This window comes from Podarcis vaucheri, assembly GCF_965113315.1.
Source record: "Podarcis vaucheri genome assembly, chromosome: 3".
Lineage (NCBI taxonomy): Eukaryota > Metazoa > Chordata > Lepidosauria > Squamata > Lacertidae > Podarcis > Podarcis vaucheri.
Window position 1 is genome coordinate 20,845,479 of NC_138761.1, and position 19,774 is coordinate 20,865,252.

The window sequence follows — 19,774 nt, forward strand, 5'->3', positions numbered from 1 at the left end:
CTTTTGTGCAGAGCGCTCTGCCGCAGAAAGTCCACAGAGCCAGTTTTTAGAAACCCAACCCAACCCCCTTTTCCTGTTTTCATAGCAGGCGCAAAATGTCCATTCTTTCCGACTAATTCCCGCAGCTGACTTTTGCTTTTCTTGTTGTCTCTTGCTTTTAAATAGCTTCATGGGTTTGCTTTTTTCTTTTTTAAGTGCTTTTTCTCGCAAAAAGAGTGAAAAAAGCACAATAAAAATGGAACGTGTACGAAGGACCCTTACATTTTAAAAGATGTCCCTAGTTTATTTTGCCTGCTTTGGATACTTTCGGCTTGGAGAAGTTCTGCACAATGGCATTTTGTCCCTTAATGGAGCCCACGAAAATGGACATCACCTTGCTGCCTCTGTGTGTTTTATCCCACTAGGTCGGAGAACATGACTACCTGAATTAAGTCCATTAATCTCCATGGGTCTTCTCCCGAGTATGACTTAGCCGGAAGCAACCCACCAGTTTCATACACATTTTTGGCTGCAACCCTGAAATGAAGCTGCTTTGTTCCTAACAGGCTGGAATGGGATTCCAGCAGGACTGGCTGGATAGGGGACAGCAGCCTTCGGTCTCCCTGAAACATTTGCATGTGGTATCTCCCCCTCTACCTGCGTGGATGCCGATGGTTTCCCAGAGCCAGGTTTTTATGAGCTGTTTGCTGAGCCTTGGCACTTCTGCGTGGTCATCTGTGCAAAGCTGTTGGAAGGCTGCCTGAAGGAGAGAGCTTGGGTGCTGCACCTGCTGTCCCCTCGATGTAGGAGACGTGTCTGTCGGGAGCCTGCTGGCTTGGGAAAGAGGGGACAGAACTTTGCCAGAGGCTCAGCCAGTGCAAATGTCCCTGTGTGTGTGTGTGACTGAAACTCTTCTGGGATAGACTTTGGCTCCTGACCAGAGCATAAATTAGCAATGACAGATGTTGGCCGGGCAGCACCTTCTCCTGCCCTCTGCTTTCCTGAGGACGCTATCCCAGGAGGCCCCAAGGCTTTAATGGAATGCTTTGCACCACAGCAAAAAATAAAACTGAAAGAAGGGCCTTGATGAACTTGTCTCTCTTAAGACAACAGGGAATGAATGGGTAGACTTCTGCAGGCAGTCTGAAGATGTAGAAGCTTGGAGGTGAAGCCACTAGTGAGGAAATGGGTGAAATTTGTCGTTCTTATGTCAAACAGATAAGAAAAAGATGGGCCAATTCTGCCAGTTACTTGGCAAGGAAGAAATTTAGCTGCTAGCAGTAATTTCCGGACCAGCTCATGATGTTTCCTGTGCACGGTTCTTTCTAAATACCCTAATTCTATAATGAAAGGGTTCAGAGGGACTGAATAGCCAATAATTAAACCAATGGTTATAACCAATTTACCCTGCAAAACAGAGGGATTTTAGAACAGAACCATCAAATGTGCTAAAATTAGCACTGACTTGCATACATCTCCATCAGTTATCCATTCCCCTTGTACTGATTTACTCACATGGGCTGGAGTCACACACCAATGATTAAGAATTCCAATCGGGATTCCACCAACCCAACTCCGCAAATGGCAGAAAAAACGACACTCGTTTATCTTCTCACGCAAAAAGCCAAGAATAAGTCCCAATGCCTGATGACATACCCAGAAGGAAATTTCTGCTCATATATCAGATACAGTAACTAATATCAGCTAGACTCAAGTAAGATATGCCCAACTTAAAAATGGAAAGCGTAATGCTGGTGGTCAACAAAAGAGCTTTAAAGACTCTCTCAAGGCAAATCTTAAAAAATGTAGTATAAACACCGACAACTGGGAAACACTGGCCTGCGAGTGCTCCAGTTGGAGAACAGCCTTTGCCAAAGGCGTCATGGGCTTTGAAGACACTCGAACTCAGGACGAAATAGAGAAACAAGCTAAGAGGAAGGCACGCTTGACAAACCATGATTAACTCCACTGTGTCTCCACTGTGGAAGGACGTGTGGATCCAGAATTTGAATCCTCATCACTTATGGAAACTGTTAAGATCGTGTTCATGGAAGACAATCTTACTCAGCTACGAGTGACTGCCAAAGAAGAAGAAGAAGAAGCCCAAGAAGTGTTATTCATCATAAAGCAGGTTCTCTGGGCTTGCAATAGTAAATGCTCTTTTTTATCAGCCAGAAACTTGCTTGTTTTTTCCATCTTGGGCTTATAAAGTCCTTGATTTCTCTCAAGTGGGTGGTTAGCTGAACCTTGTGGATGAGAAGTCTGATTATTCTCCATGATCGGCTGCATTTTAAACAGCTGCTCCAACATGTTTTTCAGCTTCGGTTATCACAAGATGTGGCTTTCTTCTTCTTTTTTTAAAAGGATTTGACATATCAGAAGAGGTTCAGAGGAGGGTCGCAAAGGTTATCAGAGTATGGAAAAGAAGTCCAGCGAGGAAAGGTTGGCCATTCCCTTACAGCAGACGCTGCAACCATTCCTATTTCCCAGGGACACGCCACATTTTCTGGATCCCCTGTCAGGTAAATTCCTGTCCCTTTTTGTGAGGCTGGTCATTCATCAAGTTTCAGTTCTTACTGCATGATCTCTAGATGTCGAACCATAGTTTCCAGGTCATGGGAGGCAGTAGTTCTACTTTATTCTGCACTAGTCAGGCCTCACCTGGAGTACGGAATACTGGACACCATCCCTTAAGAAGGATGCAGGTAGGAAAACAGGAAAATAGGAAAGGCTGAATGGGCTTAAGCTACAGAAGGGTACACTCTGGCTTAAACTAAGGAGGAACCACTTGATGGGAAGAGCAGTCTAACAAGGGAAGCAATTAGTTAAAAGAGTGGGGTGGTGAGCTCTCTGCCACACTTGGATATCTTCAAGCAAAGACTGGCAGGCTGTTGGGAATACTCAAGCCCTAGATTTCCTGCATCGATCTCCTTCCAGTTCTATGATTCTACAAACTCATAGAGGCTTATCAACAGCTATTACCCATGAAAAGCTCACATGAACCTCTCCTCCATGCATTGAGAAATGTACTCTGGAAAATCAGGCGCTTGCAAACAACAAGATGAGGGGAAACATCCACTTCACGTATTGCTTGTTAACATCCAGGTGCATCCTGTTTAAGTGTCTTATGACATTATACCGAGAAATGTATGATGTTATGGCTGCAGATGCCTGCATTTGTGTGTAGGGGGGTCCTGCCTAGGAGATAGATAGATAGATAGATAGATAGATAGATAGATAGATAGATGATAGATAGATAGATAGATAGATAGATGATAGATTTTTGTTACTATCAAGCAATATATAAATCTTGTGGAATAAATTGCTGGCTGCTGCATGCACTTCTTAAAATGCATAAGCTTCAGGCACTTAAAACTGGCATCTCAGAAAGATTGCTGTGCGGACCACATTAGACAAGTCAAACACGTTACCATCAGTTGCTTGCAGGCTGTATGTCAGGCCCAAGGCAAGGTAACCCTTGGCTAAGAACTCTTGGGCATCTTCTCCCAAGCCAATCACCATCTTGGCAAAACGCTCTCCTTCCTCCAGCTGTAAGGGTAAGCCAATAAGAGAGACAAACATTACCGGAAGGGCCCCTTTGCAAAAAGAACACTCCTTTGCGGGGGGGGGGGGGAATCAAAACAGATTATCATCCCTTTGGGATGAACAGTGCATGCAAAAATCGGTTCCTTTGATTCTGGAGGTAATATAGCCATCAAGAGTTGCAGCCACCGACAGCCTTATCCCTCCATAAATATGTCTAGTCCAGGGTTTCCCAAACTTGGATCTCCAGCTGTTTTTGTACTACAAGTCCCATCATCTCTGACTACTGGCCCTGCTAGCTAGGGATGATGGGAGTTGTAGTCCAAAAACAGCTGGACACCCAAGATTGGGAAACCCTGGTCTATTCCCTTGTAAAAGCCATCTTAAACTGGTGGACAACCCAATGGCTGGTATTGTCAAGGTGTGTTCAATGGGGTGCTCCCCACATTCTGCAGACCTGCAGCATCCCCACGCCTGCTAAGTTTCTGCTGCAGTTAAAGGCATAGGAGCAGAGCCATTAAAAGAAAGGAAAAACCTCTGGCACATGCATGCCTAGCTAAAATTTTGAGCCTGTCATCGGCGTTAACTTACAAGCAGGAAGGACAAGGCCTGCACGGGGCCCGTTGGCGGATGTTCTAAAGTTAGAGGAGGGGCTGCAGATGGGAGACGAAGGACATGCTTGAGAGTCTCCAAGTGTATTCCTCATTAGCTCACAGGATAGGCTGCAGGCCTTGTCAGCAATAATCGACAGTGTCAGCTCTGGGTTAAGAGCCAAGCAGCATAGCTTAGCACTATTGGACAGATCCTCCTTCTCGGAGACTTTGATTAGAGGCTCAAGTTTTCTTTAATGGTTTGACTTGGAGCTAAACCAGGTTAGACACCAGTATTTCAGGGTCCGGTGGGAAAGCATTCTTGATACCCAGCCTTGTCAATAACTCAGCGGTTTGCTCACCTCCTTCGTCCCAGAAAGGTTAAACATAACTCGGCCGGCCAGAAATGCGCTTGCCACCCCAACCCTTCCAAAAAGATCCCCTTCTGCGGAGCCTGTTTTGGATTATGATTGTGAGCAAAGAGTTCGTAGAATCACAGGACTGTAGAGTTGGAAGGGTCTGGGTTCTGGGACACTAAGCCGGAATAAAATTCCAGAGTGACCAAGAAGCCTCAGGCTACATTAAAAGTTCTGCAACCTCTCAGGGTTCCTCAGCTGTCAGAGAGAGCGAGAACAAGTTGTCATCCTCTCCTGAGCTGTAGGAGGTCTGCACAAATAACACTCAGCAAGATTTGCCAACAAGCTGCATTCAACCGCTGCAAAATATAATAATCTGAGCTCTCCACTGCCATCATCGTTGATAGAAACTGTGTGTTTTGTTAGCAGCAGCCGAACTCCTGAAAGCTGTTTTCCCCGAAACAGGGGGAGGCAGTTTCCCACAAACCATGTCATTTGACGGAAGGTTTAGGAATGCCTATTTGAGCCATGCCCACAGGCACAATGACAAGGGAGAAGGAACAGCAGGTGCTATTCCCTGGCAAGCTGCCGCCCAGCTGGTAGTCAGCTGGCACAACTTGTTTTGTGTTTTCCTTTTTCTTCTTCCTCAGGAGTCCAAGGCCTCATGCAATAAAATCCGTACTCTGTGTGTTTGTGCCTCTGTGTGTGTGTGTGTGTGTGTGTGTGTGTGTGTATTAAAGAGCTTTCATCAAGAACAACTTGCTGGGGACAAGAGCAGTGCTCCTGCCTTGGAGCAGAGGGGGAAATACTTTGAACAGCCTTTGCCAACTTGCTGCCTTCAAGATGTTCTGGACTACACCACTCAGCAGGCTCTGCTGACTGGGGGTGATGGGCATTGTCAGCCCTAAACATATGGGCATTGTCAGCCCTAAACACCAGGCTGGTGACAAGGCAGATTTAGATTTTCAGAGGAAGGAGGTGTTGCTCAAAATTAAATAAATGGGAAGATAAAATGGGGAAGGGTTTAAAATGAAACCCCAGCATTGGGGCAAGTGCTTGTGGAGGCACAGAGGTAGAAGATTTAGAAAGTCTTATGCAGGAAGGTTCATAGCTCAGTGGCAGAACAACTGCTTTGCATGCAGAAGTTTCTCCAGCTGGGCTTGGTGGCATCTCTGTCTGCTCCATATGAACCTGACTCCATCATTAAAAAACAGCCATTCCAACCTCCAAGCATATAGCTGATATACAGTGGTACCTCTGGTTGCGAACGGGATCCATTCCGGAGCCCCGGTCGCAACGTGAGCGGAACGCAACCAGCGTCTGCGTGTGCGCGGGTCACGATTTGCCGCTTCTGCGCATGCGCGTGACATCATTTTGAGCGTCTGCGCATGCGCGAGCGGCGAAACCCGAAAGTAACCCTTTCTGGTACTTCCAGGTTGCCGCGGGACGCAACCTGAAGAGATTTAACCTGAAGCAAACGTAACAAGAGGTATGACTGTATACTATGAAGTTTTATCTTACTACAATGCAGTGGTACCTCGGGTTAAGTACTTAATTCGTTCTGGAGGTCCGTTCTTAACCTGAAACTGTCCAGAGGAGGGCGACCAAAATGGTCAAAGGCCTGGAAACGATGCCTTATGAGGAACGGCTAAGGGAGCTGGGCATGTTTAGCCTGGAGAAGAGGAGGTTAAGGGGTGATATGATAGCCATGTTCAAATATATAAAAGGATGTCACATAGAGGAGGGAGAAAGGTTGTTTTCTGCTGCTCCAGAGAAGCGGACACAGAGCAATGGATCCAAACTACAAGAAAGAAGATTTCACCTAAACATTAGGAAGAACTTCCTGACAGTAAGAGCTGTTCGACAGTGGAATTTGCTGCCAAGGAGTGTGGTGGAGTCTCCTACTTTGGAGGTCTTTAAGCAGAGGCTTGACAATCATATGTCAGGAGTGCTCTGATGGTGTTTCCTGCTTGGCAGGGAGTTGGACTCGATGGCCCTTGTGGTCTCTTCCAACTCTATGATTCTATGATTCTATGATTCTATGAAACTGTTCTTAACCTGAAGCACCACTTTAGCTAATGGGGCCTCCTGCTGCTGTTGCGCCGTCGGAGCACGATTTCTGTTCTCATCCTGAAGCAAAGGTCTTAACCCGAGGTACTATTTCTTGGTTAGCGGGGTCTTTAACCTGAAGCGTATGTAACCCGAGGTACCACTGTACAGAAAACTCAGTGAGATTTTTTTAAAATGTGCCCTTTAAATGAGCAAGGCCTGCCATAAAGGCCTTTGGAATTACAGGGTCCGCATTTCACAGCCTTTCTGTGGAGCTGCCGTGGGTTTTGTGAGTTTTTTTGCTATTGAAGCATCCGACTGACACTTCCGAGGCAATTTCAATGCTGCCATCAATGAGCTTCTCTGGCTGCAGTCCAGCTACTGAGACCTGCCCATTGTAATCCAGCGTATGCGTGCCTATCACTTGCTGGATCAAGAAACTCAGGCATAAATGAAATCTGCGTCCAAATGTGCATCTGAACGTACTCCCAGATGTGAATGACATTTATGCGTACTGCATTGTTTCCAGTGGAATATAAATGCTCACGGAAAGGCACATCTCCATCCACACAGTAATAGTAAAAGGAAGTATTAATACAGGGCTTATACAGCATGTCCAAACTACTTTATGTGCATTACCATATTCATTTAATCCTAACACAACATAGGGCATGTTTGAATTGTTCAACTTTCAAATTCCAAAAATGGGGGGTGCTAAAAAGTTGTAACATGACTTGGGAATTCAAAATATATTTTGTTTAAATTAATATAATGCAGTTTTGCTTGGTAAGTAAAATGTCTGCAAACTTGTATAGAAATCATTAAAAAATGATTTGCAGTACTTGCAGTTATATAATCATCATCATCATCAGTGCTTTTCTTCTAGAAAAAGGGTGCCGGTACTGCGTACCCTTGAGTACTCCCAGAAAAAAGCACTTACTACTACTACTACTACTACTACTACTACTACTATTGCTATTGCTATTTAGCATTACCTGACATTTTCAGAAGGTAACATTAAAATTCTTTGGTTTTCCAAAAGCAGCCTGTCTACTTTTTCATCAGACATAGACTTACCAAGCTAACAGTTGCCCCGTTGCAATAACAAAAGCAGGCTTGAATTCCTCACATCCCAAAACATATTTTTTAGACTCCCTCACTGAAGAAATTTGCAAAAAGAGTTCACCCCCTAAAATGACATGCCCAATTACAACAACCTTGTAAAGCGAGTAATTGTTACCACACTCAAGTTTCAGAAGGAAGAGATTAGGCCAAGATGCCATTTGAATGGCAAAGCCCATCAACTTTGGGGTGGTCTGGTCACCTCAAATATTTTATTAAGGGCCCCTGATATGACCTCAGCCCCTAGGAGTTGACTCCTATGCCACCAGCCCTGAGGTGCCCCGTCCCTGAGGTATAGTGTATTTTACTAACTGTACCCCCTGGCGCATTGGGATTTCTGGATATCTTTGCTGCTCCCAATTAATATTCATTTCTGCTTCTTAAGCATTCTGAGATTCTGAGCACAAGGGCAGGAAAGTAAATTAAATGGCAGCTTGATAAACTAGCGAGAGAAAGTGCTCTGTGCTTTTCCAAACGTGCTGTAATTATTAAAATGATGTTTATTCCAAGCAGTTAAAAAGAACCAGACTGGGGGGGGGGGGAGAGAAGATATTTCTAAGTACAGCTTTCTTGAGTACAATAAACAAAGCCCAACAGCTATACCACCACACCAAAGAATAAGCATTAGACAGGGAAAGAACACTGGGCTTCTCGCTTATACGCTGCGTTCTGGCTTCCTCTCTCTTTCTGTAGCTAACTGGCAATTACATTTCTAAATTTATTCCAAAACTAACAGCGTATTTATAGCTTGCTGGAAATGCACAGAATAAGTCGCCTTTGCAAAGCTTCCTGAAAAATGAAGTGCCTTGATATTTCCTAGCTGAGAAGTTGTTAATTTTCCATTAAACGGCCGCTACCAGGTACCTAGGTACACCTAGCTATTCACACTGCTGCCAGTAATGGAGAAATTATCCTGCCGGACTTCCACTGACGGTGATCTCATTCTAATTTTATTACTCTGCAATTTGAACGCGCATAATGACTGTAATCATTGTATTTAGGAAAGAAGTCCTCCCAAGGCTGAAGTATTATGCTTTGCTGATGGAAGGAGGCAGAGTTACTGATAAATGATGGGAACTATGTAGAATTTACGAGGGCGTGCATGGTGTTTTAACCGTTTCTGCTAACTTGTGCCCTGCATTATATTACCAGCTGATGGGTTTGGTTTCTCATGTTCCATTGCCATCTACATTGGGACCTGCAATTAAATGTCGCAGAGCATGCCAAGTTCCTTACAGGGCTCCAGCCAGGCTGGAACAGAATCCTTATAGTGCTTATAAGACTTTTGGTCTGCGGACCTAGGCCTCCCCATTTGTGGCCCCCAAGTCTGCTTCGGTCAAGCCACACCCACCTGCCCAAATGATATCAGATATGGGGGGTTTGGTTGAAGACACAGTTCCCTGCCGAAAGCAGGGTTTGCAGGCATGTTCGGTTTATTGGTTGTAAGGGGGCCTGAAATGTTCTGTGCCTTTGCAAAACACTACAGTGGTTGTGTTCAGGATCCACCAAGGCGATGCAGTGGAAGAGTTTTCACAAGAGTACAGGGAAGAGAGAAGAACATAGCTTTTTTCCCTTTCCCACCCTCCTGAAACCTCCCACAATCTGATGCTGTAGCCTATAAATAGGTCTCCTTAAATATATTCCCAAACACATCCCCCCCCCCCCCAAATAAGACTTAGATTCTAAATGGATGGCTACTAGTTGGTCTTGAGAGAGGAAGGGAAGCTCTATGGCAGGAGCAAAACTGGTGCATTCAGGAAGGGCAGACACACACAAAGTGCACATGTTGCCCATATTCTTTTAACACATCCCTCTTGCCATCTACTGTCTGGGCTGGAGTGAGACACAGGTTAGCACTAAAGTAATAAGTTCCCAGTAGTGATGTATGGAAGTGAGAGCTGGACCATAAAGAAGGCTGATCGCCGCAGAATTGATGCTTTTGAATTATGGTGCTGGAGGAGACTCTTGAGAGTCCCATGGACTGCAAGAAGATCAAACCTATCCATTCTGAAGGAAATCAGCCCTGAGTGCTCACTGAAAGGACAGATCGTGAAGCTGAGGCTCCAATACTTTGGCCATCTCATGAGAAGAGAAGACTCCCTGGAAAAGACCCTGATGTTGGGAAAGATGGTGGGCACAAGGAGAAGGGGATGACAGAGGACGAGATGGTCATCGAAGCCAGTGAAGCCAACTCTTCATTCAAGTAAACCTAAATGCAGTTCAGGCCTAGTGGTCTCAGCAACCCTTGCCAGTAGGTCTTGCCCCAATGACACAGTTGTGAGGACTGGAGGTCCTTGCCTTCCCATCAGTCCCTAAGGCTCCTCCTCTCCTGGGTTTTCCCCACTCAAAAGTCTCAAACTGTGTCTGCGCACAACCAATCTCTATTCTGCTCTTTTGATTTCTCAGAGACCAGAGGGAAGGGGAGCTGGTTGCAGCAGGAGGGGGGAGACCCCCTGGATTCTCCCGCAGCCTCTTGGCCCTCCCCATCCTCTTCAGCCTCTGCTTCTGCCTCTCATTGTGGACTGCTCTCTGCCACAGTCTCTTCCTGCTCACTAAATCCTGTTGCTCCTCCAGCTTCTGACATCTCCTCCTCCCAGTCTTCTCCTTCTGACCACTCATGGTCATCCCACCAACAATCCCCTGGCTCTGAGCCATCTTCCCCTGGGGGGTTCCCCAGCTGTGCCTCCCACCGCTCCTCTGCATCCAGCTCGTCCGTGACATCTGCACTGAAATTGTGCTCCAAACTCTCTTATGTTTAAAAAGCAAAGCGGGTGAGGCTAGAAATCAAGGAAAACTGGAGGGGGTGAGTGTGTCATCTGCTATAGCAGGTGTCTCATTAAGCAAAGTCTATTCCCGCATGCTGCTTTTTGAAGACACAGCTGCATTGAGTCCATTGCACTGAGGCCTGGGACTTGCAGCTAGACCTTTTCAATGGCAGCATCGAGACACTGGAACTCATTGCGGGGGAACTTGAACCAGCTGCCTCTTTGAGCACCTTCAGAAGGCAACCAAAAACAGTTTTATTTGAGCCTGCTTTTTACAATGCTCATTGATTATTTACTGATATATCGCTGCTGCTGTTTAGTTACTGCATTCTTGCCCTTTCTGGTGATTTGCCATCTTATATTTGATGCTGGCCCAATTTTGGGTGGAAAAGAAAGCTTTAAAATTATTCTACAAAAATAAGCATGTAAATGCTTTGCGGAACACCATGAAGAAAAGAAACAGCCCCCCCAAAAGAAAAGAACCCACAGCCAAGAACTATTATAGCAAAACGATTCCAGAATTTTTTGCATGTTAGCAGTTCAATCCTGTGCATGTTTACCTGGAAGCAATGTCTCCTGTGTTCAATGGGGCCCCAGGAAAGCGTACACAATATTGGAACCTCAAGAACAAAAACTTTATTCTACTGTACACACGAGCATCCTTAAGTTCCTTAAGACTGCATCCATTAATTGAATTGTCAGTGTAACTACCTGAAGAACTTACTTACTGCAATATTAAAACGTAGCAAGGCGCTGCGCCCTCGCAAAGGAGCACAATGCACTTCAACACCATAAAATATTAACAATAATATTTTTTAAAATAATTCTCCCTGGAAGTATTTATTTGACTGTGACAGTCGAGAAAAAGCGAGGCCTGCATGAGGCGTTTTATCACCCGCATTGTGATCCTGTAATATTTATTTCAACCCGTTAATTATTCAGTCAAATCAATTAAAAGCAGGACAATTAATCAGCCCCCGAGCTCTTGGCAACCGTCTATTTCCCTTCCCTGCAGCTTGCCACTTCTTATTTTACTTGATATTTCCAATGATCATCATCCGCCGCTGACTGCAGGGCCACCTGGTGGAGACGCCACTGGCGTAAACGGCAGGCTGAGAATTTATTAAAACCCGAGCAGCTAAACAACCGGCAGATGCTTCTGCTGCCGAAGATTATCAACGTTTTTTCCGAGCCGCGGCTCCTCCCAGCCACCCCTATTGCGGTGACTGGAGGGTACATCTTAACAAGGCTGACATTTTGAACACACACACAGAGAGAGAGACCCTGCTGTTGTGACACTGGGAGCAAGAGAAAGCGAACCAGCTGCCAGCTGGAGAAAACCAAGCGGATGAGCTCCTATGTACATTTAGGCAGCAATCATGAGCCTACCTAAGGGGTGCAGTGTCTGACTGTAGCGGGGGGGGGGCTTATCCCCCTCCCCGTCAAAAAAAGAAGCAGCATGCATACTGGACTGGCTGCACAGGAGGAAAACAACCACCAAGCCTTTGTATTCTGTTTGGAGGGGAAGTGGATAGAGCAGGCAGTTTCCCACTCCGAAGCAGCGGGCAACAGCACTGAGGGGACCCTTTTCAGTGCAGAGCTGTCATTTTGCAGCTGTTCAGGCTCACTCCCCCCCACCGCCTCTTGTCTCCTCCTCTCTTTGAGCCGCACTCAAACGCCGCTGCTGTCAATGCGGCACCTAATGCATTATGCAACAAGCACTGCGCCAGCTTGCTTACCCAGTGCAGAGGCCCGATGCAGACCTTGGCGGCCAGGAGCGGGACGGTGGGGTCCTCAGGACGCAGCTTCGCGCATTCTTTGAGCACCGAGACGGCGTGGGCGGACTGGGCAGAAGGAGGGAGAAAGAAGAAGGGGAGAGGCGTTTGGTTAGGCAATGCAGCTCCCAAGTACAAGCAAACGTCACCTCTTCAATACTTAGTGCTGACTCCGCAGAGTTAAGACACCTGAAAGAGAAGAATTGGGGTTCCCTGGAAACTGCATCCTGTGGCTGATAAACTTGCCCCCCTTCACGGATCAGGGCCACTGATAGGTTGTAGTTACTGAGAAGCAAGGGGAAGGTGCTTTGCTTCTGCTCATGCTCCCACCCCACCCCAAGGAGCCTCTTATGTCTCCATTTCACTCGCTCCACACAGCTGTACCCTAACAATGAAATGGGTTCGTAGAGTTGGAAGGGTCATCTAGACCAACCCCATGCACAAATCACAGCTAAAAGATCGCTGGCAGATGGCCACCCAACCTCTGATTTCCTTATGCTCCGCAGGGGTCTTCTGATGGGGCACTTTGGTGATTTCCCTATGCCACTGAGCTTGGGTTGGCTTTTCACGTGGCAGGCGCTGCTGCCCCATGGAACTCCTTGCCAATAGAAGTTTGGTGAAAGATGTCCCTGCCTGTTTCTAGGCATCTTGGAAGAAGTGTGTTGTTCACACAGGCCTTTCAGACCCGAGATCCTTTACTGACCGGCTGTCAATGACGCGCTTGACATTTTTAATTCTTCCTTACTGTAATGGTGTCTCTTTAGTTTGACTAGTGCCCTGTGACATTTTCACATTAAAGTTTGGTTTAGAAATATTTAAATAAAGAGAGTGTTCTACTTGCCAATGAGCACGGAAACTGCTCCCCCAGCAAGCACCCCACTCACCCCAGAAAACTGTCCTAATATTAAGCAGTCTCTATCTCACCCTCTGCAATCAGAATCCATTTCCGGTGCATACAGAAAGCTCTTTTCTGCCAAAATTTCAGGTGCTTCTCTCTTGCTCAGCATACTGCAAGGCTGCCAACACTCCTATGCACAGTTTAGGCATGATACGCAATTTCTGAATTTCTGTACTGCCTGCATTAAACAGAAGGAAGTACTATTCTGCATAGGGGCCATTGGATTGGGGGAGGGGGACGACAAATGGATTTGGTATAGGGGAAAAGGTAAGTAGAGATCTCATCACGAATGGTGGGAGATTCAGGGAAGATAAAAGCAAGTGATTCGTCACACTGGCCACATACTCCTCAACATTCCTCAGATGAAAATAGGCACATTTCTCACACAAACGCACTCATACAACTGACCCTCCTCGTCCCCCCATTTGTGTTCCTCCCCAGAAGAGCATTTCCACCACAACAATGCAACACGACACAACACAACACACATATCCTCCACCATCCTGAAAAAAACCCATAATTCTGCTTTTATTTAATTCTTTGATAGATTTACAAAAAGGAAAACACACACCAATAAATACATTTTAGAAAGAAGGAAGATTAGACACAGACACACAAAGCATTTTTTTAAAAAATCAAGGCTCCTTGTGCTCCGCTCTGCTCCCCCTTTCTTTATTCCTGCCCAGGGAGGCCCTGCCCTCTGCCTGCCCCTCGGAGCCAGCACATCCCAAAGTGCTGACCCTTGGCAGCCGCAGTGTCTCCTCCTCCTTGCCGACTCTCCAACAACCGCTGTCCTTTATTTTGCCTGACCTGTCCCATATTTCGCCCAACCAAACTTGGCAACCCTAGTCACTTTGCACACTGGCAAGCTAGGGCAAGCCATCAGTGCAACAAGTGCCTCTCTCTCCAGGACTAAAAGAGGAGAGAGGAGGGGAGACGGGCGGAATAAATCCCTTCTCATTTATGCCCGCGAGTCTGTCAGCCCTGACTTTTCCAGCATTGATGAAATGATGGGTTCGTAATTGAAAAGCGGCACAGTTAATCAGCAAGGCAATCTTTAATCCCTCGACAGTGAAGTACAGTAAAGAGTACATAGCGGACGTTGCAATAAAAGACTACACGGTGGAAAGGGCCCGTTGCCAAATGGAGCTCAGCAAAGTGTCTAACGCGGCTCTGAAAAACAAGCCCCCTGGAAATTCTGATAACCTTTCCCATCAAATGTTAGAAACCTGCCAGCATGCCATGGAACAGGGCCGTCTTAACCATAGGCGCCAGGGGTACAGGGCACCCGGGCGCCAGGCTCTCAGGGGCACCAGGCCGAGAGTCTGGGGCCCGAGAGTTGGAGACCGGGGAAGAGCCTGCCCATCGGTTGGAGCGCCGCGGCGGGCTCTTCTGCTGTGGGCTGCGAGTTCAGGGGCAAGCAAGACAGCGAGGTGCTGAGGTGGCCGGCCAGTTCCGCCTTCCTGCGTGCCTGGGATTGGTTTAGGGCCATGGAGAGGCCTGTCCAGTGCATGCTGCTTACACCATGAGGCTCTGGGGAACCTTTCCTTAAAAAAGGTCGACAATTTTGGGGTTCCCCAAAGGATCTTTGCACCCTGGCTGTGCTGGTCCCAAGAGTTAACCATGCGGCGAGGTCCAAGTCCAGTCAGAGGGTGCAGTATGGAGGCTGCCCGTCAAAGCTGAAGCAGGGTTCAAGGCAGGGAGTCGGGTGAGGTCAGGAACTCAGGCAGGAAAGCAGGACAGGGTTCAGGCAGGAACTGGCTACCAACAATGTTGCTCCCGCAACCTGGGACTGGGGCTGGCTGGCTTTTATCTGCCCCGAGGCATAGGGCAGCCCTGGTCCACAGGTGACTCGCCTCTCCTGGTCTGGAGGTGAGCACTCCTCCTGCAGGAACTTAGTTCCCTCCACCTCTCTGCCCTGAGCCTCTGCAGCTCAGGAGAGGCTGGAGGGTTACCAGACCCAGAGGCAACCTCAGCCTCCCCGGATGGGGCTGAGAGTGGACCACCTGCAGGCAATGGGTCCTCCATCACTTCAGGAGCCAGAGCAGACTCAGCTGGTGCCTGCACCTGAGGATCCAGCACAGGTGAGGACCCTTCAGGCTCATGCGCCAGCCCCGGCTCATGCCCCAGCCCCTCTGGAGGCGGGGACTCCTGTGCAGGCTGGGATTCCTCAGGTTCAGCCTCTGAGTCCGAATCCCAGGCCATCACACTGGCGCTGCATATGCTTAAGACGGCCCTGCCATGGGAAAATGTTCACATTGTTCACAAACAAGCAAAACATTTATTATGATGGGTTATGTGTGTGTGTGTGTGTGTGTGTGTGTGTGTGTGTCTACGTGTGCACACACACCAGCAGAGATGGAAGATCCTATATACTGGGGAAGGAATTTGACAACATGCACTCACACAGCCAGGCCTCATCTGCATTATACATTTAAAACAATATTAAACAGCGATGGCTTCCTTCCAAAGAATCCTTGGAATTGCGGTTTGTTAAGGGTGCTGAGAGTTGTTAGGAGACCCCTGCTCTGCTCACAGAGCTACAATTCTCGGAGTAGTTTAACAGCCAGTCCCTCTTCCAGGGAACCCTTGGGAACTGGGATGGATAGATAGATAAGTGATGATGCTTAAAGATATATTCATTGCTCCTGGACATTTGCCACTAAATGTCAGAACGTCCCGTCATTTCCCACAGGACGCCAGCAATTTATTACTGGACATTTTCAGCATTAATGAGTTCATAACACCTGCCAAATACAACGCAAGGCCTATTAAAGATAAATAGTGTTCATTGACTCCCTAACATGCTCACTGTGATGCTATGAGAGATCATCTTGGCTGTGACACCTGGAAGACCTGCTCCCTGCCTTGCAGGCCGTTCCATCTTGCCTGGAAGGGCAGGGCCCTGACTGACTCCAGCTGCAAAATCTGGGGCTACTGAACAGACTCTTGGGCTGGACTATTATTAGGGTGTGTTGAATTTTTCAACTTTCAAAAATGAGGGGTGTTAAAAAGTTTATAACATGATTTGGGAATTTTAAAATATATTTCGGTTAAATTAATACAATTAATAATTATTGCCAAGTACTTGCAGTTATACTATGTTGTTGTTGTTGCTGCTGTTCTTGTTATCAAGCACTACCTGACATCTTCAGAAGGTAAAATTAAAATTCTTTAGTTTCCAAAAGCAGTCTATGTGCTTCGTCATCAAATGAAGACTTACCAAGCTAAATGTCCAATCATGAAAATAATAGTGGACTTGAGTTCCTCACACCCAAAAACATATTTTTAGGACCCCTACCTGAAGAAATTTGCAAAAATGTAGTTTTACTCCCTAAAATGACATGCCCTACAGTGGGTTATTGTTTAGAGGGAGTTGTTGGGTGGGAGTTGTTGCTGTTATTGATATGATTTGTATGGAAAGGCTTCAGTCTGGCCATGCATTTTTTCATGCCTTATTTATTGTGTATCACTATTTTTGTTATGTTTTAATTATGTATTGTTTTCATGTATTGTTTTCACCTATCCATTCTTAAGGAAATCAGCCCAGAGTGCTCACTGGAAGGACAGATCCTGAAGCTGAGGCTCCAATACTTTGGCCACCTCATGAGAAGGGAAGACTCCCGGGAAAGACCCTGATGTTGGGAAAGATGGAGGGCACAAGGAGAAGGAGACGGCAGAGGACGAGATGGTTGGACAGTGTTCTCGAATCTACCAGCATGAGTTTGACCAAACTGCGGGAGGCAGTGGAAGACAGGAGTGCCTGGCGTGCTCTGCTCCATGGGGTCACGAAGAGTCGGACACGACTAAATGACTAAACAACAACAACAACAATGTTTTGTTTTCATGTTGTAAGGCACTTTGAGCATAGTTTGAAGTGTGGAAAGGCGGCATGCAAATAAAATTATGTATGCCTTTATGCATGTTTACACATGCTAGAGTTGAAATTTAGTGTGCCTGTTAAATCCAACTTTCAAAACATCAGAGAAGCCAAGCCACATATAGGATAAAATATAGTAGTGCAGCAGTTTGCCTTGAATTGGGGGGGAAAACAACAACAGTGCTAGCAAAAGTAGAAATTATGGGGTCTCCCATTATCTGAGGGGCTGCCATGTAGAAGATGGAGCAGACTTGTTCGCCATTGCTCCAGAACACATGACTAGATCCAATAGGAGAAGGGTAGGAGCTGTTGGACAGTGGAACAGACTACCTAATGAGATTGTGGATTCTCCTTTGCTGGCGATGCTTAAACAGAGGCTGGGCGATCATCTGGGATGATTTAGCTGAGTGCTGAGAATTGAGCATTGAGCATTGAGCACTGAGTATTGAGATGAGCTAGATCCCCTCCAACTTCATGATATATATGATTACAGAGAAATATATAGAGACAGGTAGATCTTGAGTACAAACGACATCCCATAAGAGATGATATGGAACTCCGGGTCTGCATCCTCAGACTGGGGGGGGGGGAGGGAGGAGATCTTTAGCAACAGTCGTGAGCATCTCTATGCGTACCAAATTCCAGTTGTATTTTCCAGCGCATGCACTTGTGCAACACATGCGCATGTGCTATTGTGCAGTGTGCACAAGAATGAGAGAATGAATGATCACACATATTAGAGTAATAGTGGATTCTGCAGCGTCTGTGTAGGGTCTAAATAATCAGATAATTAAAATGTTAGTATTCCTCAGTCAGGCTGTGGGTGGAAAGTGCATTGTTTGCAAGATCCACTGCAAGATAGTAATAATTAGACTTATTAGTGATGCAACTTTAAACCGGGGAAGCATTTCAATACAAGTTCTAGGCCTGCATACAAAACTCCATATTTGGATGTCTCTGATCAATGCATTGGGTGGCCGTCCCAAGTCAAACGTGAAGCAGGCTTCAGTTTCTGGACTGCAACACCTGCTGGTCACCCATTACAGTACAGCCAAGTTCTTCCCCGTACATCCATTTAAAAAGAAAAAAAATGCCTACATTTTGGCAAGCTACAGTGTGCAGCGAGCTGTCTCTTTCATGCTTCTGACAAGGGTCTTAAGAAAGCCCCCTGCTGGATCACCAGATCCAAGGCTTGTCCAGTCCAGCATCCTCTTTCTCAGAGTGACCAATCAGATGCCTCTGGGAAGTCCACAAATAGGACATGAGGGCAGCAGTTTCCTCCTGCTCTTGTTGCCCAGCGAATGATATTCAGAAGCCTCTTAGTTACTCTGTAAACCATCAAGGTCAGTAACCATTGTTCTTAAGGCTTTGGAGGGCAGGACGAGAACTAATATCTGAAAATTGCAGGGAAGCAAATTTCAGCTAAGCATTAAGAGACATTTCCTAATGATAGAAGCTGTTCAACAACAGAACAGACTGCCTTTGGGGACGGCTGGCTCTCCTTCGCTGGAGCTGTTTAAGCAGGAGGTGAATAGGAGTTCTGCCAGGGATGTATGAGTTGCGTTCTGCAGGTCCTGCACTGAGCAGCAGTTCAGATTTGATGGTCCCCTCCATCACTGATTAAAAAAACTGATATTTAAAATGATCTATTAATAATGCATTAGCTTAAAGAGTTAACTGCATTGCTAATGAAGCATATTGAAGTAATATAGGGATGACAAAATGACTGAAAATAAACCAATTTGATCAAGCAGGGATATTGAATTTATGATATGAATGACACAGAATAAATAGAAGTGAAATTATTAATGAATTTAAGAAATTGATGGCTTTCATTGCATGGATTAATGATAACTTAACTCCTATAAATTAATTCCAATGTAAAACACACACACACACACAATAGATGGAGTCACATAAGAACCACCCAAGCTTTATCTGGGGAGAAACTGCACCCAGAAAAACAAAAAACCCAGAGCAGAAGGATGAGGTGTGTTCCCTTCCTGACATGTCTGGGGAAATTTTAGCTACCAAACTTGAAGCTGTGGATGAAAAAAAGAAAAAAAGAAGAGAAAATGTGGTCAATATCTAGCATGCACAAACATAAAGTTGATTTCAAGTCAGTTTGGCACATACAATGATACCTCGGGTTACATACGCTTCAGGTTACAGACTTTGCTAACCCAGGAAAAGTACCTCGGGTTAAGAACTTTGCTTCAGCATGAGAACAGAAATCGTGCTCCAGCGGCGCGGCGGCAGCAGCAGCAGGAGGCCCCATTAGCTAAAGTGGTGCTTCAGGTTAAGAACAGTTTCAGGTTAAGAACAGACCTCCAGAACGAATTAAGTACGTAACCAGAGGTACCACTGTACAGAGAAATGAGGACTAATGGGAAGGGAAGGGATTACCTAAACTGGTTTTGAAATATACAATTAAGCAGCTTCCAGAAGAAACTGTATAGAAATTGAATTGCAGCTACCGGAAACGTACTGATTTCAAAAAGTTGTTGTTGTTCTTCTTTTCTTTTTTTACAAGCATACAAACTGAGCAGAAGACAAGCCATCTTTCAAACAGAGCTAGTCTTCCCAAGCAGGGCAAGCCTCCACCAGAGCAGACAATATACCCTTCGGACTGCAGAGGCCACTGCAAAATGCAAGTTTCTCTGCCTCCCCTGGGCCATCTTCCAAATCCAAATGGAGTGGATACACATGATAAACATGTTGTCATATATGCACCGCTCCTTGCAGTCTCAGATTCTAGTTCTCTTCATCTGGTGCAATTTGGTGCCTAGATTCGGCTGATATTATACACTTGTCGCC

At 46.1% G+C, this 19,774-nt stretch overlaps 1 protein-coding gene across 1 annotated transcript in view; it reads right to left on the reverse strand.

The window, feature by feature from the left end:
- The window catches only part of TTC7A (tetratricopeptide repeat domain 7A), a 194,337-nt gene that overhangs the window by 117,271 nt on the left and 57,292 nt on the right, over positions 1-19,774 (reverse strand). The window contains exons 11-12 of the mRNA XM_082217467.1: positions 12,144-12,248; positions 3,411-3,528 (exon numbers count right to left, since the gene is read on the reverse strand). Coding sequence (XP_082073593.1) covers positions 3,411-3,528; positions 12,144-12,248 — 223 coding nt within the window. The remainder of the gene's footprint in view (positions 1-3,410; positions 3,529-12,143; positions 12,249-19,774) is intronic.